This window comes from Vanellus vanellus, assembly GCF_965231255.1.
Source record: "Vanellus vanellus genome assembly, chromosome: 5".
Lineage (NCBI taxonomy): Eukaryota > Metazoa > Chordata > Aves > Charadriiformes > Charadriidae > Vanellus > Vanellus vanellus.
Window position 1 is genome coordinate 31662155 of NC_138910.1, and position 26788 is coordinate 31688942.

The 26788-nt window shown below is 38.4% G+C and overlaps 1 protein-coding gene across 3 annotated transcripts in view; it reads right to left on the reverse strand.

The window, feature by feature from the left end:
* The window catches only part of LOC309672607 (aldehyde oxidase-like), a 44580-nt gene extending 18289 nt beyond the window's left edge, over positions 1–26291 (reverse strand). For 2 of the 3 annotated variants that reach the window (XM_082484146.1, XM_082484147.1), the window contains exons 1-21: positions 26159–26291; positions 24978–25035; positions 21789–21885; positions 20531–20639; positions 19882–20008; positions 18942–19003; positions 18240–18320; positions 17253–17333; positions 16101–16245; positions 15838–15930; positions 13932–14083; positions 13601–13694; positions 10434–10543; positions 10073–10254; positions 8743–8905; positions 7782–7874; positions 5618–5787; positions 4153–4279; positions 3490–3612; positions 2122–2218; positions 1097–1221 (exon numbers count right to left, since the gene is read on the reverse strand). In XM_082484146.1, coding sequence (XP_082340272.1) covers positions 1097–1221; positions 2122–2218; positions 3490–3612; positions 4153–4279; positions 5618–5787; positions 7782–7874; positions 8743–8905; positions 10073–10254; positions 10434–10543; positions 13601–13694; positions 13932–14083; positions 15838–15930; positions 16101–16245; positions 17253–17333; positions 18240–18320; positions 18942–19003; positions 19882–20008; positions 20531–20639; positions 21789–21885; positions 24978–25035; positions 26159–26218 — 2349 coding nt within the window. In that variant the 5' untranslated portion in view covers positions 26219–26291. The remainder of the gene's footprint in view (positions 1–1096; positions 1222–2121; positions 2219–3489; positions 3613–4152; positions 4280–5617; positions 5788–7781; positions 7875–8742; positions 8906–10072; positions 10255–10433; positions 10544–13600; positions 13695–13931; positions 14084–15837; positions 15931–16100; positions 16246–17252; positions 17334–18239; positions 18321–18941; positions 19004–19881; positions 20009–20530; positions 20640–21788; positions 21886–24977; positions 25036–26158) is intronic. The other variant, XM_082484148.1, reaches the window with a different exon arrangement.
* Between the last annotated feature and the right edge of the window lie 497 nt (positions 26292–26788).

Below are 26788 nucleotides of genomic sequence, written 5' to 3' on the forward strand. Positions count from 1 at the left end.
CCTTTTTGAATTATTTTTATTACGAAGACTGTGAATTAGATTGTAATTTTTAATTCAAATGAAACCATTTTTTTCTTAATAATCTAAGGTCTTGCTAGTGCCAGGAATGTCCTTGCTTCAAATCATTTTCTCAAACAGAAAGTTCTTCATGCTTCTTGGCCAGTGGCAATTTAACGATAATGGAAATGATAAAAGGAGCTGAACTGGGCTTTGAACACAAAATGCCAGTGTTGAGTCTGAAATACTATCAGTTTCATGCCCCGTAGCTATTGCTGAGACCATACGCTATGTCAGCTTTGCTTTACCATTTACCACCACAAAAATGATCAGAGGGCTGGAACGCCTCTCCTATGAAGAAAGACTGAGAGGTTGGAGTTGTTCAGCCTAGAGAAGAGAAGGCTCCAGGGAGACTTTACTGTGACCTTCTAATATATAAAGGGGGCTTATAAAAAACAGAGAAAGACTTTTTACCAAGCCCTGTACTGCCAGGATATTTTTTACAATGAGGGTGGTGAGACACTGGAACAGGTTGCCCAAAGAAGCTGTGGATGCCCCATCACTGAAAGTGTTCACAGTCAGGTTGGACAGCGCTTTTAGAAACTTGATCTAGTAATGATAAACCTGTTTGCAGCAGTGGGGTTGGATTAGATGATCTTTAAAGGTTCCTTCAAACCCAAACCATTCTATGATTATGATTTTGGCATGGAGAAGCAGTCTCACCTACAGCTATTAGAGTTGATAAACCCTCAGCAGACTCTGCGCAGGGTGCTGACTGCTCCTCACTTCAATGGAAAGTTAACAGGGATGGAGGACCCTCAGCACTTCACAGGGAGTTTTTCATGCCTACAATAGTGGGGCAATGAAGTACTTTGTTCAAAGGGAAATTAGAGACTTCTACTTCCTCCTTATCCTCACAGTGTAGCAATCAGTGTTTATCAGGATACAGCAGTACTACAAAGCAGCTGTTGTTGGATAATCCAGATGTGCAATTCCATGTTCCTACTGCTTCTAAGCTGTTAAGATGGATTTTAAACCAAACGTAAACAGCTCTATTGTCACGGGTTCAACCTCTTTCTCTGAGAATGCTTTGTATTACCTGAATAATTGCTGGATGCTGTGTTGATACATACACATCCATTTCTTTATCCTCTCCTTTTGGAACAGCAAGCACACTCTGAGTCTCCATGTAAAAATGTTCCTGTCCCCCAATATGAATTTCTCCTGATTCAAAGAGAAAAACATGTGTTACTGAGGGAAAAGGACAGACGAAATTAACCAGGAAAGAACTAATGGCCCATCATCATGTAAATTATGGTAATCAGCGTCAAATCTTCTGATACTTCTTGTATAAAGGAGCAAAATCTAAACTAAAAACACAGATTAAAATCCTTGCAGGATTAAATCGGTCTTGTTCAGTGGCATCAACAGAACTTGACTAAGAGCAGAACAACATTGCCTACAAGTGGTGATGACATTAAATAAAACATAGATAAATTAAACAAAGCATGGACATACTGGACCAGGTTAAGAAGAAGGCCACCAAGATGGTCAGGGGGCTGGACCACGGGATGTATAAGAAAAGGCTAAGACAACTGGATTTATTCATCCATGAGAAGAAAAGGGTTAAGGGGAGGTCTTCTTGCTGTCTACAGCTATGTAATGGGAGGGTGTAGAGAAGAGCGAGTCAGACTGTTCTCAGAGATGCACAGTGGAAGGATAAGAGGCAATGAACACGAGAAATTCCAACTTGATATAAGAAAAAAAAAATACACCATGAAAGTGGTCAAACATGGGAAGAGGTGCCTATAGAGCTTGTGGAATCTCCATCTTTGGAGACATTCAAAACCTGACTGGACATGGTCCTTAGTAACCTACTCTAAGTTGACCTGCATTAAGCAGGAGGTTGGACTAGATGACCCCCTTCCAGCCTGATTATTCTGTGATTCTGTTTCAAGGACAGAAGATGCAGAAAGCTTGAAGGTAGTAGCAGGACCACAAGACCCCTAGGTTTAATCATGCTTTCTTTCTATATGGAGAAAAGGTAGAACCGGGACTTAAAGAACAGACAGACAAAACCAAATACTGACAACAACTTCTCACCAAATGCATTCTGCAGTTTACCTTCAATTATATTATCAACAGTTTCAAATGCCTGATCAACATTTCCTTGTTCTAATTTTCTTTTTGGCTCAAAGAATGAGTTGTGCTTTATAGCTTCCTGCAGTGGAGAAAAAGAGAAAAATTTTTTAAAGTATTTTAAAGTTTCTCAGCTTGATGTTGCGTTTTACTCTCAGGAGAAACACCATTCTCTTTAGAGATTTGAACCACCGGCTACCAAAGTCAACAAACAACCGTATTTCATCACTTTATTGTCATTGTTGATGAGCTTGTTTATTCAGTTCCAGCAACTCTTTCCTGATATATCTTGTGTTACTGATGCTAGCAGTCTCTAAAGGAAATTAATTCAGTTTATTCATAGAATCATAGAATCATAGAATCAGTGAGGTTGGAAGGGACCTTTAAGATCATCAAGTCCAACCATTAACCTACCCTGATAAAAACACCACCACTCCTAAACCATGTCCCTAAGCAGCTCATCTACCCTTTTCTTAAACACCTAAACCTACTCTTCCCTCACAATACAACCTATTCAACCTACTCTTCCCTCACAATACATCTAGCAAGTGACAAAGAGAGCACAGAATAAGAATGCAACCACATCATCCAAAGAGTGATGCCATTCAGAGATCACAAGGACTAAGTAAAAGTGGAATATATTTATTAAATATGATTTGCTTTATTTTCTAATAAGGCTTCACTGGAGTTTTAACTGTAATTAAATATTGGTAAAATTTGCCAGTCTTTAAAACGAGACTACTTCTATTTTTATATTGGAAAGACTGTTCTGTTACACCCCACATGCATTATGGAAACAAGCTGTAAAGTGACTACCAGAACTAATGCTGGTTCCCTGCAAATGTGTCCTTTGATCGTTACTTCCACTCATCTCTTTAACCCAGCATAAGTTCATTTTGCCTATGACTCCCACATCACATTTCTAAAATGTTCTATATCCCTAACATGTTTCACCTTACATTCCCCCAATACTTCCTATGTCTCCAGCCTAGCTTTGTTGGCTTGCTATCTGGAAAACAGATAAATCAGGAGCTGATCGTTCAGCTACATGCTGATTGCCGAGCTGGTAGCTACCAAAAGAATTATAAACACCCAGTGTGCTTATTGCCTTTTCCTCACTGGGAACCTTAAAAGAGTTCTTCTTTTGTACCCTTATGTTTATTACTATGGAACTTGTGGATCTTAATACTTTTGGGACTGTTGCCTATCAATCAAAAAGGGTCAAAATTAGCCAAAAGGTTGAAAATTTTTAGAAAATCGTGTTTAAAAAGCAACTGAACAATGTGAACTGCTGCTTCCATTAATTAAATAGATAAAACAATAAAAAAGCAAGATAAAAGAAATTATTTGCACCTCAATTGTTAGGATCACTGGTTCCAGCACTTCATACTCTATCTTCACTTTTTCAGCTGCTTGTTTTGCATGAACATCTGAATCCGCAACCACAGCACATACAATCTGACCCACACAAATCACCTGTAAAATACACATCACTTAACAGAACCATGGATTGAAATTATTCCCATATGTGCTGCTGATATTCTTCTTTCGTGTAACCACTATTCATGTTTCCTTTTTAGAATTTTGTTTTGAATTAGGAGTTTTGTATTTTTTAGATCATCCACGAAGCTAACAAATTATTAGAAATACCAGTATAAATGGAGAATCAAGGAAAACACAATATTCAAAAATGGATAAGTGATTTGGGAGCCTAACTTTCAATGAAATATATTCTCCCAACAACTCAGACGGTTTTGTGAGGTTTACTCTGTATTCTTCTGATTTATATATTTTTCTCTAGGCAGAATATAATATATATCAGCTATTTCAAAGCTGAAAAGGGAGTGGGAAAAAAACTAAGAATTTCCCTTGTCATAAAGTGCTATGGCTAAGGTGATTCCCTGACATAAACACAATACAGAAATTCAAGAGTCAGCAAGTAAAATTTCATTATAAAAGGCTGAAGAAAAATAGTAAAATGAAGAAAATTAGTTTAAAAAAAGATTGTAGTTATACCTTTTTTCTTGCAAATACAATCTCCGGATCATCAGAGTAGTAGAACTCATTTGTAGCTGGTACATCATGAGCTGTTATGATATCAAACACACCTGGTCCGTTCAGAGCCTCTGAGGTATCTATAGATCTGATTGGAATATGGGCAGAGAGAAGTGTAATTCATTAGCTTCACAAAGCGTTGCACAGGCCAAGGGAACACAACACAGAGGTATGTTTCTTGTACTGCCAGGATCTGCTCATAGGTTCAGACATGTTTTTCCTTCTATCTCCGGCATGCAAAGAAATGCAGGTTAAAGACAATTTAAAATTCTACTAACCTGCTTCATTTCTAGGAAATACTCTAGATGCAACAGGGAAATCTTTGGCCCATTAGACTGCCTGAACTTCACTGATTTAATAAAAATCACTGCACAATTATGACCTACAATTGCAACTTTTTAAGACCTCACAGCCTACACAGATACCAAATTGATACAAATAAACATCTACAGAGAGTTTATGTAGAGAATTATAATAGAAATCGCCAGACCAGTATAAATGGAGAATGAATTGGAATGTATGGGTGTAGAAGGATCAGAAAGAATGGCAGAAGGTTTTTAAGAATGGCATGCTTTGATAGCACCTAGTTTAGCAGGTCTTCAAGACCACAGCACATTTACAGGCCTCTTCTCTGGACACTCAGATCAGAAGGCAAAGGAGAGTGAATAAATCATACTGACTCACAGAGATGGGGGGGATGTCAGCTCCCTGAGGGTACCAAAAAGAACACATCCAAACCCAGCATGCTATCACCAACCTAAGAATAAGCCAGGAAATATGACAAAGGTGCTAGAACTAGCGGCCCCAGTCCTCTCTGTGATCACAATTAATCCTGACCAGGTCACCTGGATACGCGTCTTGGTGCCTGAATGCTGGGCAGACAACTTGGATATGTGCATTTTGGTGCCTGAATGTTGAACAAACTGCTGGAATAGGTGTATCTTGGCAGTATAAAAACATACATGAAAACAGTTTTCTTTCAGAACAAAATCCTCTTCCCATCTTCCTCTCCTATAAGGCCTCACCTGAGCTTTGCTACCTTGTTGCTCCACTGTTGCAATGCTATTTCCTATATTTTCAACCATTTTCTTTTTTCATAATAGAGTCGAGATTGCACAGCTATGTTGGTAAAGCTGAGTTTTAGTGCCTGTTTACACTGCACAGCTCGGCGCTTTATGGAGGTACGTAGGCTAGGTCTAGGCTGGCTCATGGACCAGAAACAGTTCAACCTCATTAGCACAGTAATACAGAGCGAGATACTTAAATCCAAAGCCTTCTACTAGAGCAACAATATTGCTTCCAGCACCTGAGCCAGTGCGGGTATCAGGCATGCTGTTCCATATAAACCTAACTCATTAGTCTGCTCTGAAAATCTCAGTCAGCAATTCATAATAACACTTTCTTCAGATACACTTTCAGCACTTACACAATCTTAGCATGAGCTCTGGAACTAGTGACGACAGCCAGGAAGAGCTCCCCATCCACAGGAGGAAGGTCATCAACGTAAGCTGCTTCACCAGTGGCATGCTTAATTCCAGACTGGTGCATAATTGGCCGTCCTACAGGATCCTGGGGAGACTGACTCGGCTCTACGTCCTGTATGGTCAAAAATACATACCCCCCATCCCCGAACAGTTAAAAAAGAATAATCATGTTATTCTTATAGTAACCAGAAAATCAGATGAAGGAAAAACTGTTCATATTATCATCAAATATGGATGCAGGACCTGACTGCTACTCCTGGGCATCTCTTCAATTTCTTTTCTTAAGAAGCCTCCCAAGAGCCTTGCACAGGTTTGTCTACTTGGATTTTTTTCCTCAATCATTTACATCAAAGTGATACCAACAGCATTTCTTTTTCAGAAGGACAGTTTCTTCTCTTACTGATTGGTGTCATGAAGCTCTGATAATTTCTGAATTATCCTCACAAGATTCTGCTCGGTATTTTACCAGTGTCTGGTGTTGTATTTTGAGCTACTTGCAGCGATTCATAGATTTGTCTTCCTGTCCTGGTTTGAGGTCCCTCAGGTCCCCAGTGGTGGATTTGGCCTAAACCACGACACTTCCTTACTGAAAGATTGCAGCTGATCAATGTAAATCAGCGAGAAAATGTTGTTTAAATATTTCCTTCCTGATTTTCTTTCCTTGCACCTGTGTATGAATTTAGTGCCTTACTAATGTTATTTTGCTAAGTCTTTCCTGAAAGTTAATTCAGTGTTGCCAGTTAATCCTGCCACACCAACTAATTGTTGCCAACTTCCAGAACACTTTTCCAATTTCTGAGTCAGTGTTCACACTAACTTTTTCCTTTTCTACATTTAGAACTACTTAATTGCTCACGTCTCAGACCCTTTTCTCTTCTATAGCTTCCAGCACACGTGTCCCAGTTACACACTTCTACCTCCTGTGCTTTCTGGCACGCTGTTTGCTATTAGTCCAAGGCCAAGAACAAACATTTTTCACTTGACTGCCTAAAGTCTCAGCCAAACCATCTCAACTTTTCCACAAACAGAATGACCAGGTATTTATCTTTCATCATAAGCATTCTTCCCCCTACCCCCTTCATTTTAAAAGCTTAATAATGTTCAGATGAAGAACTCCAGACAAAAGATAGGGACATGTAAAAGTCAGACAGAAATTTAAAGTGAAAAAAGCAGATTTTCTGGGTTTCTAAATAATTGCTGTTGTTCGATGCCAACTGATCTGAATAACAAATTGTTTCCATTTCCGTTTAGTCACTTTCATGCAGCTGGGGAATAAATTGCCAAAAGTCATAAAGAACTAGTTCCTTTGATCTTGGCCCCTTTTATAAGTCTGTAGTGTCTATTTTTTAATGATAACTCTCAAGGAAGCTGAAGATAATGACTTGAACAAATTTAAATATTTCAGCTAAAATGTTATTCTAAAGAATATCTGAAAAGAAACAAAAAGAAGTTTACCTAGATTTCATTTGAATTCTCTTTAAGTCTCCAAAAACTTGAGATTTTTACTTGCGTATTGAGGGCATCAAAATATCAAAAATCCTTGCAGGAGTTACCACTATGATCTAGTCACAAGGGTGACCTCAGAAAATCCAGGTGGTGTTCTTTGCTGCCCTCTACTGCTGACTTCTCCTTGAATGCTCTTGTTAATTTGATCAGATAGCCATCACAAACTCCATCTTGATTCCTAAATCTACAGTAAGATCTAAGAGTCCTCCGAGATCTTAAGGAAAGTGTATCTTGAAACAAGAATACTATAGTGATAGCTATAGACTTGGGCTTTTAGATCCTTTTAATTTTCTTTGATTTTTTTTTTTTCCAATTGGGTTTCACACTGCCATATACCAAGTTTAAGCAGTCTGACAACGGAGTTTGTTCAGCATATTTATCTTTTGAGAACTGTTTAGAAGCGAGTATACCTGTATGAGTCTATTTTTACAGACAAGGTTTTTCTAATTGAGATATGGTTAATATCTACCACTAAGAGCCTGTTGCCTTCAATCCTTTAGAAAATTTGTACCTGAGCTTTACAGCACAGGTCATGCTTGAACTGTGACTTTTTACCAAGTCTTATAAAGCACAGAACAATCTTAGAATAAAATCACTTGCCTGGTATATTTGGATACTGTGGGGCATTTTGGTTTGGAAATCTTGTAGGACACTCCTATATTCCATAGGTATGCCAGGATATTGGCAAGGATCCTGAAAAAGAAGTGAATTATTACTAAAACTCACACTTTGAACATTTCAATCAAAAAGCTAACAACAAAAATCATCAAATACAAACTCTTTATACAGGGAATTCCTTCAAGACTCTCACAAGCTAGAAAGGCTCTGAAATAATAATTTTAAAACAATTTAGAGTTTTGAGATTTCACTAAATAATAACTTAAAGTACGTTGGACTCAACAAATATGCTTATTTAAAGAAAGAAATATAAAGCAGGGATAGTCAGAACAGCTTTGTTCTGGGGTCTGATAAAAACTGACACAGTATCGCTCTTGGTAATAGGAAATTACCTAGTAATGGTAATTCAGAGGAAAGAGTTCAAGGTAACACAGAATAAAAAAGCAAAAGGGATATTTTTCCTCCTAAGAACAGATTTAAGACAAAATCAAATAAATTGCACCTTGACAGTATTAAGAAGTGAAATTTTAGAGTCCTCCTCTCCCAGTCAACAACTCATACAAGAAGGAGGGTTGGTTTAACACCTACAGTTGCTCTCCAAAGCCTTTATTTCTATGCTGTATATTTATGTTTTGCACTACAGACAGATGGAGGAAGACCTTATGTATGTTTTCTTTGGGCCTGGGAGCTAAATACTGATATATTGTTGCATTAACATTGCTCAATTTTTTAAAAGCCTAATGTCCAAAGTGAAGATATCTGAGCACCTAAAAGTTAAATGGGCACCTCTCCACCAAACTCTTTGGGAGTTAAGTGCTTACGTTCCTCTGTAGATTTGAATCCCAAAGACAATATTTAGCACATTGTACAAATTGCAAGCATCAACAGATAGAAAAAAACCTTTCATCTGCTTGCGAAAAAGCAGACTGGAGAACTAATTTACCATTGTCTTCAATGACTGCAATACTTCCAGGAAAAATCTGTAGAAGAAACTGACTATCAAAGTTTTCTTATAGTCTACTTTTTCACCACTGGCTGATCCTGGAAGAGCAATTTCTTTAAGAACTAATCTGCAAGCTTCATCCAGCATTTGTTCATTCCAGTGTCTGTCAGGAAGAGTAATAGAAACAATCACATCAGGACTCAGAAAAATAAATCCAAATTGCGGCAATACATCACAGGCATAATCCTGCTCACAATGAAGCCAAAATATTGATTCTAATGATGGCCTGCAATTTTGAAAACAGTGTAGGGCAATGTTGCTCACAGAAGTGAAGTCCCCTAAGTCAATCGAATTGAGTGCTACGCCAGCCTTTCAAAAATAAATAAATGAAACATATTACAGTTTAAAAGCTGATTTAACAGTCTTATAGATTATCAGTATTCTGCAGATACTGTCCTGTATTTAAAGAAAAGTGAATAATGATGTTTATGCAAACTGTAGGTGCTTTCAAGGAATCTGATTAGTGCTGGATAGTTGTTCCATTTTCTGAAAAGGCTGTCTCCTTGAAGTATCTCAACACAGTTACTTATCCATAGTTACACAACCCGAGATATCAAAATATAAATCTGTTAGAATAATTTTAATCATTTAAAGCAGCAAAAAATAATGATTACTTCAACTAGAGAAAAACAGTTGCCTATTAAATGGTAAAACAGTCCAGTAGGTGTCTGCTTAGATAAATGGTTTCATACTGGTTGAATTGTTTGTAATTTTTTTCCTCCAAACCTTGGAAAGATGCTGCAAAGTGGGAGGGAATGTTAGGGATTAACCTCAGGGATTAATTTCAGAGATTACTAGGATTTTGTAGATGAAATAGTATTGAACAGGTTAGCTTGAAAAGCACTTAGGTTGTGCTCCTAAATTTATTGGGCACATCTGAAGTTCTCAGATTTTGTATCTATTAGAGACAAACTGAAGGACTCAAGCACACTGATACTAGGCGATTATCAAACCTATGGGATACACCATCATTTACCAATGCTTGAGTTCAGGTGCACAACTGACTACGTATACCTCATCCACCTATCTCACAGCTTGTCTCTCTCTTATATCTTTCTGGACACTTCAGATCGGAGTTGCACCCACGTGCCAACTCCAAAATGTAACAATCCTGAAGTCATCATTAAGGTTTGACCAGATCATTCACTTGAACATATGTGGCATCAGCCAGGCAAGTGAAATCTTTCTGTACTTTCATGCTCCAAGGAAGTACACCCAAGCTCTCAAAGTCCCTTTATTTATAGATACAGAGAAGGCAGAGAAATTGTACCTTCCAATGAGTGTACAACAGGTTTTTGCACAGATCGTGGTCGAGACAGCACCTCCATAGAAAATGCTTAAATCCTTTATTATGTCTGTACCTTCTTCAAAAAGGACTCTCATTCCAGCATTGATTATCGGGAGAGCATTTTCCCGTCTTGATGCTTGTCGAAATGCAGAGACATACTCCCCCTAAGCAAGATCAGACAGAAGTGTCAATGTGGCGCTGACAGGATCAAACGTAAGGAATTCAGAAAGTGAGTAGTAGCAGTGTTACTTTAAATATAGGGATTATGCCACATCCTGCTCTTTATTTAATAGTCTTTAACTCTGCATAAAGCAAATCTAAAAAAAAAAAAATAGTAATTTACCTTCCTAGAATGGGGAATATGGACAGAGACTACGACCTCTTCTGGCGTAATGGTATTGTTACCAACTCCATCTGCAAAAACATCACTCAAAGGAATCTGTCGCTTTCTTCCTAAAAAAAATAGCAAATCCAGAAACTTCTGTACAAAGTGCAACTGAGTAAATAATAACTGCAGAGTTTATATAACAAACTATGAGTATGCTCTATAAATACAAATGACTGCTCCATCTTCCATAGTATCATAACACCAGAGTCCTAAGAAAGTGCCCAGAGATCAGTCCCCATTACATAATCCTCCCTTCTGATACTGCCACGGTGATCCCATCCTCACTTCTGTCAATCTGTACCAAATCTCTGCAGCTGCTGTCATCACTAGCTTTCCTTCTGAAACATGAAGAATGAGGAAGAAAACTGAGAAATTCTGCAAAAGTAAAAAAAAAAAAAAAAAAAAAAATCTGTGGGTTTTTTTTTTATTTTGATTTTGTTTGTTTTTTTTTTTTTTTTTGTTCTGAGATTCTGAACACTTCTTGGAGTCCAGAAGGGAATAAATGCTATTGCCTTTTCCTTTCTCTTTTTAGTAGACTATTTTAAAAGTGACTATGTCTGTCTTTCTATGACATATACTATAAAAGATGGGATTTTCAAAAGGGAAGAGGACAAAATTCTGCAAGGAATCTAAATCTGTATGAGTCCTTTGAACATTTAAAGTTAATCTATGTGAAATCATTACACAGTTAAGCTAGCAAACCTTCTGGAAATGAAACATTTTAACACATATAATTGATTCTATTAATTAAACAAGTTCCATTGGCTCAAGGAGTTCTGTTGGTACAACTGCAACTGTACCAGTAACACAATTGTCAAGTACCATTATCGTTCTGCAAGAACACAGGGGCATAAATATTGTACAGATGGAAATCCACAGTGATTCACCTGTGTGAAATTTAGCTACATGTGTTTGACAGATGAAGTCCAAGTGTATTTTTTTACTGTTTTCTATGTCCTTTGTACTTTTCACATGCTACCTAAGGGGTCCAAGGCATTTAAAAATAAATTATTTCTTATTACTAGACAATATTTATCTTGCAGTAGCCCTGACCTATCCAAAGACTTTCTAGAACCAGATAATTTTCTGTGCCATTTTTAAAAGGTTCATATTTTAAAATACTCCCCTCACATTCAATGAGCACGATACTTCCAGACCAGCTGCTTTACAGCAAGATTATTTTCTTCATGTTTTTCATGTTATGTGTGATGATTACACTGTCACCTGTCCATCCTAGAATATTATTTAGCATTAAAATTGCATTCCTCAAATACAACTAGTGTGACAGCAAAACTTTACTAAAGGAATTTTATTTTGCTGAAGTGTGAATCTAAAAAATAACACTGTTAAAAACAGCAGCACTAGTGTTTCTGGATTTTTGTCTCTGTAATTCCATCCAGAATACACTTGGTTTACATACATAAAGATTAATGTCCAATCCCATCTATAAGCCTGCCAGGATCTAGGAAGGTGCATTTTCCCTTACAATGTGATCTAAGACAAAGACTAAGAATTAACAGTGTTTCTGCAATCTCCTTTTCTTGAACAATCCACTTTTCCTATGTTTCACTGACTACCACTTGGTAAAGAAATATGTTAAAAACCTGTGAAAACACCTAAACCCCTCTCCCAGCAGTAAAGTTCTGCCAGATTAACAGAAAGATATATCAATCAGTGATCCTACTCATCACTCAAATAAGTACGCATATCATTAGAATTGTGAAGATGCAAATGTTTGTACTTTCACCTGTCAGAACAACATTCTGAAGAGTGTGGCCAGCAGGTCGAGGGAGGTCATCCTTTCCCTCTACTCTGCCCTGGTGAGGCCACATCCGGAGTATTGTGTCCAGTTCTGGGCTCCCCAATTCAAGAAGGACAGGGAATTGCTGGAGAGGGTCCAGCAAAGGGCTACAAGATGATTAGGGGATTGGAATATCTCCCTTATGAGGAAAGGCTGAGGGACTTGGGTCTTTTTAGTCTAGAGAAAAGACAACTGAGGGGCGATCTTATTAATGCTTATAAATACCTAAAGGGAGGGCGCCAGGGGGATGGGAACAGTCTTTTTTCAGTGGTGCCCAGTGATAGGACAAGAGGTAATGGACACAAACTTGAATATAGGAAATTCCATCTCAACATGAGGAGGAACTTCTTTACTTTGAGAGCGGCAGAGCACTGGAACAGGCTCCCCAGAGAGGTTGTGGAGTTTCCCACTCTGGAGACATTCAAAACCCGCCTGGATGCTGTCCTGTGCAACTTGCTGTAAGTGACCCTGCTCAGGCAGGGGGATTGGACTAGATGATCTCCAGAGGTCCCTTCCAACTCTGACCATTCTGTGATTCTGACAAGTATTTTTCCTCTCAGTGCCAATCTGTGCAGGAAGAAGTAATGGAAATCACACGGCATAAGTTTTTCTGTATCTGTTCCAAGAAATCCTGCCTCAGAAAGACTCCCTTAAAGAATATTTCAGGGTGTTGAGTGGAGTATTACATGCCCTGAAAATGGCAACACGGACTCTGTCTGGATCAAGAGCAAAAAGGACACGAGCCATCTAGAAGGGAGAGCATGCAATTCCAGGCCACCAGATAGCTCATGTTTACCAATTTCATCACCCTTCCCATAGTAACGTAGTGCACAAAAAAAGGAGCATGTATAGGGGAGTATATATACAGTGATGGAAGGAAACCAAGGAAATGATCATGGAAAAAGGTGCTGGACTAGTGGCTTCCCGTATCAGGAGTATCTGTGAGGAACGAGAAGCCAGAGTTGTGCTCAGGGCCAGATGGTGATTTTAAAACCAGAGCAAAGCATGAATTAAAGAAAAACTACCAGGGAAGTGCGAAGCCAGTATACAGCCACTCAAATTGTGAGGTTTTATGAGTGTTTATAGTAATTCACTGCCTGCAGAAGTACAGGTGATCTGGTTGGTCTGAATGCTTACCCTTGACATGAGAATCTTTGACATGTTCGTCATTTGCAAATTGCATCTCTTGCTGATGTGATCTTTTACGGGAGTGGGAAAAGGGGTCCTTAAGAAATGCTCACCTGTTTTTATCTCCCCTTTCCCGATACAACAGGATCCTGTACCTCTGGCACTACTACAGAGACAGGCTATCTCCTCTTACCTCTTGAAGCCAGATTGAGCATACAGTTGCTGGCTGCCAGAATAGGATTCAAGTCTGAGGTTGATTTTCTACTCATGATGTTTCCACCTAATGACTTGAAAAAAAGAAATTTATGTCACCTTTCTCCATCATCTTTGCAGGTTTATGTTAAGTAATAATATAACATGCAGACTATACATAAAATTTATACCGATCAAAAGCTCAAAAAAGATGTATTGATAGAAAATTCACTGCTAAAAACAGAATTAAAAATGCAAGTTTTACACGTCGTTAGGGGTAATTTTACATTTGTTACAATTTGTTACAATTGTTATTGCAAGTAACAACATACAGCAACATTTCTTATCTGTTCTCCACCCAGAGTTCTTAATTGCTGCAAGACAGCACAGAAAACCTTTGTCTTCTCCTCAGGGAACTCTGAGATTGCATTTGTCAAGATGTCTTTCACTAGAGAGAGGCTGCAGGCGGCTCCCAGAGTTAATCCTGTAACCAAAAGATTATGAAATTGTAATGTGTGCATTGCTTTATTGCCTGGGTTTTGAACTATGTTCAGACTGTAGAGCTAGGACTACTTATGTGGAATACAGGCAAATACAAGGAGAGGGGCCTTTGCAAATTGATGGTACAAGGACCTTTCCTTTCAAGAGACTTGAGGGTACTACTTCTACTAAAAGGGAAATCCCTTCTCTGCCTGAAGTTGCATATTCCAACTGCTTCCCTTGTACCAACTTTGATTGACTAAATGTTTAGGTCATGTTTCACTCAAAGCTGAGTCAGCTTCGAAATGCTTTCAATAGGCTCTTCCTATTTTTAAACATGTTTTTCATTACAATTTGATCTTGCTTTGTATATGTACATTCCAGTTATTCTCCTAAGGTATGGGTAGGTAGTATCTGCAAAAAACCCCAAACAGTCCTAATGCTGAATGTGGCGTTCTTTTTCCCACTAGGAAGACAACCTATAATGATTTAACGCATTTATCTGAGTAGTTATACTTTTTTTAAGATTATACTTTATAAAAACGCCAATATTATAAAATCATAAATGGTGCTTTTCTATTCAAAATTATTAATAGACTTTATGTATGTAATGTATGAATGGTTAGAATGAATACTGGAATTCAATCAAAAATATAAATAAAAATATAATTTTAAAATGGCTTTTTATTAATCCAGTACAGCAATACTAAACATTGTGTATTTAAAACAAAAATTTAATCAAAAGATGTTTTGCATTTAAATGGGATTAAAGAGAGGAAATAATATTTCTGGCTGGCAAACTAAACTGCATATCTCTCTTTTTAGGATTAGTAAGTCTCACCTTCTCATAACTAGGTTTTATTTATAGATTAAAAAAAGCAGCAAACATTCTCCCTGCTTCCTTTCAATTCCCAACCACTTTTCAGCTGAGAACAAACTAGTCATTGACTACAACTGGATGACTGATCTGAAATGACAAAGATATTGCAAATGCAATGATAGAACTGTCAAATACAGTTTACCACTACAAAAAAGCAGCTTCAGGCATATAGCAAGTAACTGTCACCAGATATAGGGTTTGATTTTCCTTAAAACTTTGGCAGTAAACTTGCACAATGTAATTCATATTTAATTAATTTAGGCTATTATAGTAGGTTTAAATCTATTTCTAGTGGTTATTACTAATTTCAATAGAATTTATTTAAAAACTAAAACCTAGTCTAACTTTAATGAAAAAAAATCCATGCTTATCTTAAATACACAAACTGAGGTACCAAATTTTTAATCTACAATAATTAAAGCTGTTACGATTGAGGATAAGATTAGTTAATGCACATTAGCTAGGTCAGTTTAATCACAGCCTTTTTTTCTAATGTAGACAAGCATGCAATGTTGCTAACCTCTGTGGTTCTGCATGGGTCTCTCTCTGCTATACAGCAGAGCATGGTACAGAGATCACAAAGCAAATATTGCATGACTTAGCACAAGAACCTGCATTACCAGAATAATTACCCTTGCACTATTATGACTAATAGGGCCCAAGATAATATTTCTGGTCAGTACTGTGCTGTGTCATGAAGACAAAACTCTGTATCATGCACTGTGGGATGGTGTTCACAGCCACCTTGACCTGGGAAAGAACCAAGCATGTTTAGGAATGAATTGCACAGCACTTCACATCTTCAGCACTATGGAATGGAGCGACACTCCTTACTGCAGAGGAATCTTCTATCTCTGAACAAAGTGAAGTCTACTGACCGTCATCTGTGAACTTCACCACATTCAGATCCAGGATCCTTGCAGGAGCAATAACAATCGGATGGAACACACCTTTAAATTTCATCTCAGGTCCTACCAGACAGGAATAGACTTAGACAAAAGACATTTTCCATAATGACAACTCCAACATAGTGGAGAATAAGCTTAAGGATGAAAATTCAAAAAGAATGATAAACATAGTCCCACTCCTCCCATGCACACTGGAACTATGGCAACAGGAGCTATTCTGATTGTATACATACCCACACTGGTGTTCCCAACTACAAGAGGTGCTTCGGGGTGGGCAGCCTTCAGATCCACTAATTCATCTAAGCTTACAGGAGAAATCCATGTCATTCGGTCCCCACGAAAAAACAGAGTTCTTTTTGGTTGATTTTCAGCCATTCTCTGATCAGGAAATATGCCAGATTTAAATATTTAGACATATAAACAGGTGCAAGGTCTAATAGACACTAGACTGAAAGCCAAAAGAAGTTCTTAAACAATGCCAGTTTACATAATCCTTCAAAACTGGACAGAAATGGGACTGTTATGCTGGCTCCTTGCACAGTGGTGAATTTCTAAACTGCATAGGTGAAATGTCTTCAATTAATTCCAATGGGCTAATAAAAAAGATTGACAATAAATTGCCCCCCAAGCAAAAAAAAAGTAAGAATAGATGCTGCAAGTTCTGAAATTATTAGAAAAGGGATAAAAAATACTTAGGGAGGTGTTTGCACACTTAGCTCGCTTGGAGGTCACCAATGACACTGGCAGCAGCATCCCTTTCTAGATTAAGTAAGCATGTGGATGTCTCTGGCTGTTCTAGCACTGTTCAATGATCGCTTGGAAATAGCTTGTGAACTAGTGGTGGTAAAAACACACAGTGAAGAACCCCTGTCCCACAGTTATCAACCTTTCTCCATAAGCAGCCAGCTAGTACCAAAAATTTGGCTTTGAATCTATAGATTGACAATAATGTAAAGCAAACAGCTTTCACTTTTTCTAGGGCAAATACTGCTGTCAATAATTAGGATGCCTGACACTTTCCATTCCAGTGCCCTTATTTCAGCTGCTTATATCTTTGTGATACTTTAATCACTGCGGCTAAATGCTCCCTGGTCTGGGTGGCTACCTGGGGCTGACATTTTGACAGAAAAGACCAACAAAACTATTAAGACACTAAATGGGGAAAAACTTTGCAACTTCATTTTCCCAATATGAGCAATTTTTGTATGTGAATATTCAATAAGCTCACTGGAAAAAAAAATTGTGTAATTTTGGATTTATATTAAAATGTTATGACATTTCTTCTGATGAATCACTGCTAAACAGGACTTCAGAATGAGTTCTGAACTATGGACTATTAAGGAAAAAACAGACCTGAAAAATAGGCCATAAGCAGCAAAAATTACCATTAGTTCTGGAGGAAATATAAGCTCCTGAGTGGGATCTAAGGGCTGGAATTCATCTGTTGAAAATAGTCTGGTGGAAACCTTAAAAAGAAAGAAAATGAGCAAAGACCAAGAATTTTCTCTCATCATTAATTCCATCAAAAAAAAGAAGCAAAACCAAGAACATACTATGAGGGTCCCACTGAAGTCAGCAGAAAATTAGTAATGCAATTACCATTTGGATTTGCTGCTAAATTACCATGCCTTATTTGGAGCCACTGAGGTGAAGGAAGTGTTCATAACAGCTTCTCAGAGTTCACAACTGACACAAATGAGAGTGTAGAGGCAAGTGACTGAAAGACTAACTACAGGCTTCCTGTAGTCCTACTCTAAGAAACTAGCTGGTTTCATGCCAATCTACAGTACCCAAAAAGCAAAAACACAGATCAGATATTATTGAAAGAAAATTGAGAACAAAATCAAATATTTGTATGGACAAGAGGTTTCATATAAAATTAGAATCATTACTCTGATTTTTAAGAATGTATCAGTTCTTCAGACTCAAGCAAGCAGTTAGATTCCTAAGAGATCAGTGGTTACATTCAGATCATCACTGATCATTGATTTAAGATAGTTCCACATATGCCCTGAGTTCTTCAATATGATGAATGCTGTATGAGTAGAGCTGAGACTATTAATACTCCTGAACTTGAAGAACTGCTCAAATCTCAGCTCTGGAGATCCAAACTACCTTATACCAACTACCTGCCACATCATTGCCTCCTCATACAAATATACTCAAAGAATCCTTAATTTTTAGAAATATCTTCAAATTTCTTGCAAGTAATAAAATATCTTATTTTACAAATAATATTATGTAAGGTGAACAAGGTGAAGGATAATGGCAGAGTATACTGCATTTACTTTAATTACAAGAAAAAAGCCATGCAATAGTCTTTCTATAAGTTTTATATCCAAGTGGGACAGGTAAAATACTTAAAACCCTACCTTCTCTTCTTTGTCAAACAAATCATCTTCCTGATCCAAGCAACACTTTCCATTTGCTTTCCTTTGACAACAAACAGATTCCTAAAGTAGGAACATTCCACTAGTCAAATATTGCCCAGAATGGCAGTAAGTTATAACCCGCTTAAGCCAACAAGAGTGTCTCTTTGTATTTCAAAAAAGTTCTAGAGGAAGTTTAATAATAAGCTAAATGGAAGGATTATGCGTTAAAGAAGTGATATTCAAAAATAACTTAAGCCATTGAACACTGAAGTCCTTAATACAAAATAATTTATACTACGTGAAATTCAGTTGACCTTGTGAGAGCACACACAGATAGTCTGCATTATTTCTTTTACTCACTGTTCACTCTCCCATTTCTTTCACTGTAGGTTTCTGACATGTCAAATTACATCATAAATTACGAAGAATATCGATCCAAATTCTGTTTTTATTTATGCCAGTACTGACCCATGGTAAAACACATGGAGTTACTTCAGATTACTCTTCATAATCCAGGCTAGACACCAAGTTCATTTATGTCAATCAATTAGTGCAGTGGGTTAGGCCACTATACACCTTACTCAGACCTACATCTCTTAACAGAAGAAAGAGATAACCGTAATGAAAATCCTGATGGTTAGTATATATACACATATACACTAGCGAGCATAATCTAATATTCCTATCATCATTACTTCTTACCTTACAGAAGGTTTTACAGGCATCTAGGATCGGCCTATATCCAGTACAGCGGCACAAGTTCCCTGGGAAAGGGAAATCAGTAAGAAAAAGCTTTGTTCTAAAGCATGTGGCTTTAAAATGTCATGCCTTTATATGAGGTTTGTGTTTTTGAAGCTTAAGAAGAAGTGTTAGCTCTCCAAAAGACAAATAAGACCAGTATCACACGACTTAAGACCCTGCAACTCCTGAGGAAAAAGGCTACTTTTTCAAGGGGAGTATGAAACACTTGAGAGCTGCACTAGAATGCCAGCTACATCTTAGTATGCAGGAGATTGTACAAGTTTCTTCACCCACCCAAAATGTTTTTCTCCTTCCCCCTGACTTATTTCTAATAATGAAGGAGGTTAGCATTACACCTCCATCTAAGTTCACCTCATAGTAATGGGAAATGCCTTTGGCTCCACTGTGTCTCTAGAGCACAACAGATGAAAGGCGGCTATTTTACCTGCAATAAATGATCATGTTTTCTCTTAGTGAAGATGGTCTGCATCTCTCTCCCTTATTTGACTTTTTTATTCCTACCACAAAGGGGCTCCCCTGTGAGGCTTATGACATTATCAACTCCAGATTGAACAGGATCTCCGAGACCTTCAGATGCAGCTACTTCTCCAATATGCCATCATTTTTGCACATCTGATTTAAAGCACTTCAAAAGACAAATATGGGGATGTTTTGAACAGCTGACCCTGAAAAAATCCACAGGTCCATGCTTCATGGAAAAGACTGACAGGGAATACAAGGTCTGTATCCAGTAGGAACTCTGCCAAGAAGCACAATTTGTATAGTGTGCATATGTACATGCATGCACGTGTACTTACACAGACATGCACTCACATACACAAAGCATCTGAGGAAAATGGTTCAAGGACACACCTACAAATTAAAAAGTGGCAATATTTACCAGCCAGAGCTGCAATCATCTGCTCTGAAGTTGGTTCTGGGTAGTTTCTTAGCAAAGTGTATATGGACATCACCATTCCAGGAGAGCAGAAACCACACTGGGAGCCATGGCACTTGGCAAGCCTTTCCTGAAACAAAATACCACAAATAGCACTCCTTCCAATGTACATCACCATTGTAATGAACTCTGTCTTAAATGGGGGACTTTCACAGTAAATCAGACTTTTTAAGTAAAACAATTTAAGCAATCTCAAGTAAGAATTTTGGGTGTGACGCCCAGGCACATCTTACTAAGGAAGCTGATTAACTTTCAGTGGACTTCTGTCTTTTTTGCATTCATACTAAAACATCAGCTAAAGGGGCACTGCTCAAGACATGCCCAAATAGAACCCAAGCCTGATCCACTCCAACAATTCCTACGTACCAACTATTTACCAAGCTGTCAGTATTAAAGCAAGATCCATCATGAGCCATACCTCATCAATCTTGATCAACTAACCATCAGAAACTTGTGTTGTCTTCTGTTATCTTTTAGGAGGGAGAATAATCATCATGCGAAATTCCCATGCCCTGAAAGCACTGCCACTCAAGCCAGCCCATACAAAGGAAGAAATCCTTAATCCTCTTACACAGTAATATCGTAGTCTCACCTGAACTGGATGAATCTTGGTTTTTGTACTTCCAACACCTTCCACTGTGGTAACTGCTGCACCATGCAAGGAGCAAATGGGAAGCAAACATGCATTTGCTGAATAATGTCTTTGGAACATAAAGAAGAATAAAGAACATTAATATTATTTTGTTATAATAAAGATGCATGGATATTATTTTGCAGTCAAATCAAGACCTGGTTTATACTTACAAAGCAGTCATTATCATAATTTGGAATGAGAAGAGAACAAGCTTTACAGAAAGGATCACTTAAGAGCTGTGTCTCTTGTCCCCAGTATAAAAACTGTCTATGAGGACAGTTCTGTAGAATTTATGTCTTCCTTAATACTTCAGTCTTCTCTAATTGCCCTCTTACCTTTCTTACCCACAAGCAACCTGTCAAGTGTGTATTGGAGGCGAAAGATGGGGGAAGGGGGGTTGATGTAGTTTGCAGGAAGTAAAGAATTACTGCTGAAAATTTGTTATCAAATTTCTGACCAAAAGGAAATCCTGATGTAAAATAACTATCATTCTAAATAGGAACAACATACCAAAATGAAAATTCTTCAAAGCTTTTCATCATTAGCGATAAAATGTTTTGGTTTTTCTACAGTTGAAATATTTCAACTGTCCTTCTGACTGTTTTAATTTCAACTCTCATTATTTAAAGATCTTCATTTGCAGTGCATTCCAATGTAATGCAATTGTCAAAAGGAACAAGTGGAACGTTTTTACTTTTTCCCCACCTAAAAATATTCAATTGACAATGACATGCTACCATTTAAAAATCTGACTGGATTTTTCTCAATTTAAAAGTAATTTATTCCAGTTTTTAGCTTAATGAAACTCTGGTTTTGAGTTTCAAAGTCCTTCTTTTTGTGGGTGGGGTGGAGGGAGGGAGTTCAGTATTAAAGCTGTGGTAAGACTCAAAAATTCTGCCTGCCCTATCTTCCCATCAGTCACATGACAGGGCTGCAGGTAGGAGCCCCATTCCAGTGGTCAATACAAAGGGAGTTAAATGTATGCCTGCTAAAAAGAAAACTCCTTGCAGGAGCTGTCAGCATATATGAGCACATTAAGCATTTGAGCATGATATTTCAGCAAATTCACAATATAGCTGAACAAACAGTATTTTTCACAGTGTTGTCTTTTGGACCCTTCCTTTTGATTCCTTTACTATTACAACTTTGTTTTTACACTTTCATATCTACAGTCATAAAATTCTGTGTGGTTTTCAAAATTTTCTGTTAAGGATACCGTATCTTCTTTGAAGCTTGCTCATAAGTTGATATCATCACCGTGCAGGCACCACAACCACCTCCTCCACAGCCATACTTAGTTCCTGTAAGACGGACTGAAAATGCTGTCATTAGGAAAAAAAAAATTAACAGGTTTCATTTGGCCTTTATTCTGCTGAAAAGCTTAAGGCCACCTTTTCTCCTGACCAGCTAAGGAACAGAGAATTCGTTTGGTATGATAGCATATGTGTCAGACTCCTTTCTATGTTGGATTAAAATTTTCAGTGAAAATAAGATTGAAGCTAAGGAATGACATGACCAAAATCCTGTTCCCAAGAAAACAAAAAACTTGACTCTGCCTTCTTTTGGAAGAGGATGAAGTTGGGACAGAAAGAGGAAGTGAAAAATAGTTTTCCAAGTGTAAACATGAAAGGAAAAAATGTGTAATGGGCAAAATAGCTATACATCTGAAGTTCCACTGGAACACTAAAACCAACACCCCAGTTTTTCCCAGAAGGCCCATTTATAGTCAGGATATTAACCTTGCATCTCATCTAAATGATCACACCTACAAGAGAAGTGCTCATTTCTATGAATCTGGAGCAGTGGCCAATCTGAAGCTGTGAATCGACAAACAGCTAAATAAATGTTCTACAGCCACCAAAAGGAAGATGCCTTACCCCCCATTTCTTCCTCCTCTTCTGTCCATCCTCTTACCAACGTTACCTTCTCCAAAACACAAGATGTCTTGCACTAAGTCTTTTTCGCACCAGACCCTTCCATGAGCTGACTAACGATGAGCTAACTAGTGACTGAGTACCTAATCCAGCTGAAAGCCTCTGTTTTTTAGAGGTCTGAGGAATTCCACAGCTGGAACAAGGTGCAGGAAGAGAACTGTGTACCAGGAGCCAGGAATGACAGAGTGGAAACAGACCACCTTCTTTTCACACCACATCATCAAAAGAAAAAAGTGTTTGCCAATGTGAGGGTTAGCACTCTTCACTTGCAGTAAAGCTTTGAGATGCTTTAAGGTCTTATCTAATTAAGGTCTACCACTTTTTCCACTGTAAAGTGCTTTACTGAGCCCTTTCACAGGCATCCCAACCTGTCAAATAAAGCAAACACACTTTAAGATTCTTTCCTTGTTGTACTTCTATTTACTTATTAATTTACAATGGGCCTTCCAGTTATTAAGAGTGGTCTAATGTGCAGATTCCTAAAGCATTTAACCTCAAAAAAAAAGATGACAGGATGCTTAGAGAGGTATTACACTGTACCTTGACATTATAAAACACATTACTGGAAGATGCTAAATTTCTTCATGCTCACTCAGGCAATGATTTCACATTATAAAGAGTTTAGCAACATCAGCGTAAGATATTCCTGTCCTATATTTTTGTTTCCTGACATGAATTTTTGTCTCTTTACCAAAGTTAGCTGTCCCTCTATCTATGTTAACTATACATAGAGGCTTGCTGTGAAAAGGATCAGTTCCCCTATCTGGTTAAAAAAGCGGTCTCGGACACAGCTGGGCAGCCACATCTCAGGGAATAGCACACTGTTATACAAACCTAAGCAAGAGAGGGCAGAAATACTCAATTATTTGACATTTAAACTGTATGGTGGAATCAACTAGCTCCTGAAAATCTCATCATCATTTTATAAACAGGGGACAATGATACAGAAAGGTTAAATGATTTTTCAAGGTGTCAGAGCAAGTTAGTGCAGAACTACATTATCTCACTGACAAATGTGCTTTAACCAATGAAGTACAACTCTTGTGGTAGGGCTGGGACCGAGCTATTTGGTGGGTGTTGGTCTCTTCTCCCAAGTAACAAGCAATAGGACAAGAGGAAATGGCCTCAACTTGTGCCAGGGGAGGTTTAGATTGGATATTAGGAAAAAGTTCTTCATGAAAAGGGTTATTAAGCACTGGATGGGCTGCCCAGGGAAGTGGTTGAGTCACCATCCCTGGAGGTATTTAAAAGATGTCTATATGTGGCACGTAGGGAGGTAGTTTAGTGGTAGACTTGGTAGTGTTAGGTTAATGGTTGAACTCAATGATCTTAAGGGTTTTTTTCTGACCTAAACGATTCTATGATACTACTTTTTATAATCCAATGGAGTCTGAAATTGTTTAAATTACTGAATATTTTCATAAGCACCATAACTACAGCAACCTATTCTGCTCCAGACTTGTCCTTACAACTGACCAGTAACAAACATGTTTTGACATAAGTTTTTCTTTTAAGACAAATATAAAAACTCTCTCCTTTGTGAATTCTACAGTATACAGTATATCATTTGCCCTGTTGGGATATGTTTCATGAGACAGTCTAGGAAGCTGCAAAAAGGAGAGATTCTGTTCTTCCCCATATTTGCTCCCTGCTCCTGGCTGTGATTCCCTACGCATGTGTTTAGAGTATTATGCAACAGTTTCATGAACAGTGGGAATAGCTTGTTGCGCAGCAAATCTTGGAAAACTCCTAAGAACAACTGAGAGCAGACACACGGTCAGACCTCTGAAATGGTGAAGGCAAAGAGAGGAAAAGATCTGAGCAAGTGCTGCACAATTTGTAGCAACCCAGAAAGCTGTGGACGGAAACCAAGACAAGAAGAAAGAACCTTGTCTGCAAAGGGCAGGGTGAGAGCTCTAGCTCTCCCAACTTCTGTTGTCTTGTCTAACAAATAAGGTTTTTTTTCTGTTTTAAAAACATACCTGTTGATATTTACTTACTATTAAACCTGCTGTTTGAGTTTAGAAATCTGTTTGGAGTTCTTATCACAAGAAAAAATAGATTACCTCAAAATTCCAGCAGACACACAAGCCCTCACAAGATCTCCCCTTTCTTGTGAGAGAGAATTTTACAAAATTTGGAGACTCCTATTCTATCAAGCTTTATGTATACCGGCCAAAAGGCTCGTAGGTTTCTTTATGGGGGGAGAGGGGAGGAACACAAGATACACACATAAACATCATGCCTGATGACATAACCTTGTTTGTTTAGGAAACTAGGCTAAAAATACAGCAGCTCACTGAAGAGTATTGGGCTTAAGACAGACACATCATTTAATAGGGTTGTTTTATCTTAAGGGAGTCACAACTTCCTTAACCTGGTAAATCACCTTTGAATTATCAATTATGAGACTTTTGCTCAAATAAGGCTTTCAAATTAGTGACTTAAGGGAACAGACAAGAAAAGGATACGTCTTTTTCGCAGATAAGATAACAGCATGTGTTCAGGATCAGCATTTTTCTCTATTATCTGCAGTAAGAAATGAAAAGTAAGGTCTAACTAAGAAACCAAAGCTTTTCAAACTTCAGGGCACAGACTGCATTGCCACAAAGCTAGAAGAGAATCCTTCTCTGGTTCTCTGTCATAGAACTAGACTAATTACCAAAGACCACAAGAGAATTTGGGCTCCTTTTGGAAATTCCTTCTCAGACAGACACGTTTCCAGGAAAGAAGTGCCAGGCCACCTTGCAACTACTAAAAATAACTGCTGCTCAGTGAAAGGTCATACTGAAGGAATTTAACTTCAGCCACACTAGAAATAAAAATGCAGCAGAACTTTGCTACAATAGAGACAGCATAGCATCAAGAATTAATGATTTGCAGATTTTATAGTCTCCCTGGCACTTTAAACTATTGGGACAAACACCAGAGGAACCCTGTAAGGATATTAGCAGGAACCACTTTTCTTCTGGCTTTATTTATATAAACTTTCACTTGCCATAACAGACTAACAACAGAGACCTTCAGAAATGCCTACATTCTTGATCAATTACAGTATTTCTTATTCCATTGCTTAGAATCTGCTAGTTCCTTCCAGTTGCATTGAATCCACAACCTGTTTAATTTTGTTCCTGCAATAGTATCTTTATGTTGGCCAGTAGTCCATATTTTAGCACTTGAGTCTTGCTGACTTTCTGTTGTGCCACTGAAAATCTGATACCATCTGATGCCTCTTCTCTGACATCAAAGATGAGAACACAGGCACATACAAGTGAAAAAACTAGTTTGCTCACCAGCCAAATTTGATATCCAGCTGAAACTTTGACATGCTTTCCCCCTCCAAATGCAGCAGAGCTAGCCAAAATGGGATGTTGTAATCATCTTTGTCCTCCTCTGCTGCTTCTCTCCTTCTAACAGCACTTGTTGTAGGCAGAAGAGTGTCAGCTAACTAAAGTAATACTTGGAAGCTGATTCACTTTTCACCCAGCAAGCAGGAAAATAGGAAGGAATGCTTCTGCAGGCTTGTGTAAGGATTCGTTTATACTCCCATAAGGAAGAAGTCTGAGGAAAACAAATTTGTGCCCATACCCTTCGGGGTTACTTCTGGAACAGCAGCCCCCCTTCCTCCACATTCTTTCCGGGCAACACTTACCTTCCTCCCGTTCACATAGAAAATCAGCTCCTCAGCCCCCGCCGCCCCTTGCAGAGACATTGTACCCCAGCCACGGAACCAACAGCGGCAAGAAATCGCGGACAGCTGCAGCAGCGGCAGCTACAGAGCCCATGGTAGGCGGGGGCGGGGCCGCTCCGCAGCGGGGCGGGCAGGGCGGCGGCCCGGAGAGGGCGCAGGGGCGGCCGGACAGAGTTCCGCCGGGCCCTGCCGAGCCCTGCGCCCCGCCGCCAGGAGCTGGGCTGCGGCGCCCCCTAAAGGGACAAGTCAGCTGTTCTTAACACATAGCGCTAACCACGCAATGTATTTACTGGATCCGTTTAAGGTATAGTCAAACGCTCCGACATACCTCCCACTTTCTCAAAGGACGTGGATGTTCCTCCAGAGCAAAATGGCAACACGAGCAATGTGAATTGTTATGTTCCAACAATAAAATCTCCAGAGGTGATTTTAAATCGTGGTAAAATCCAGCAATGTAGTGATCAGGAGCCCAATGGGAGTTTTGCATAAATTTGCACTCACAAAATAATCAGCAGTAACTTCCAGGTATTACAAGCACTTGTAAGGGCTACTTGTGCAAGCAAGGGTTTATAGAATCATAAATATGTTACT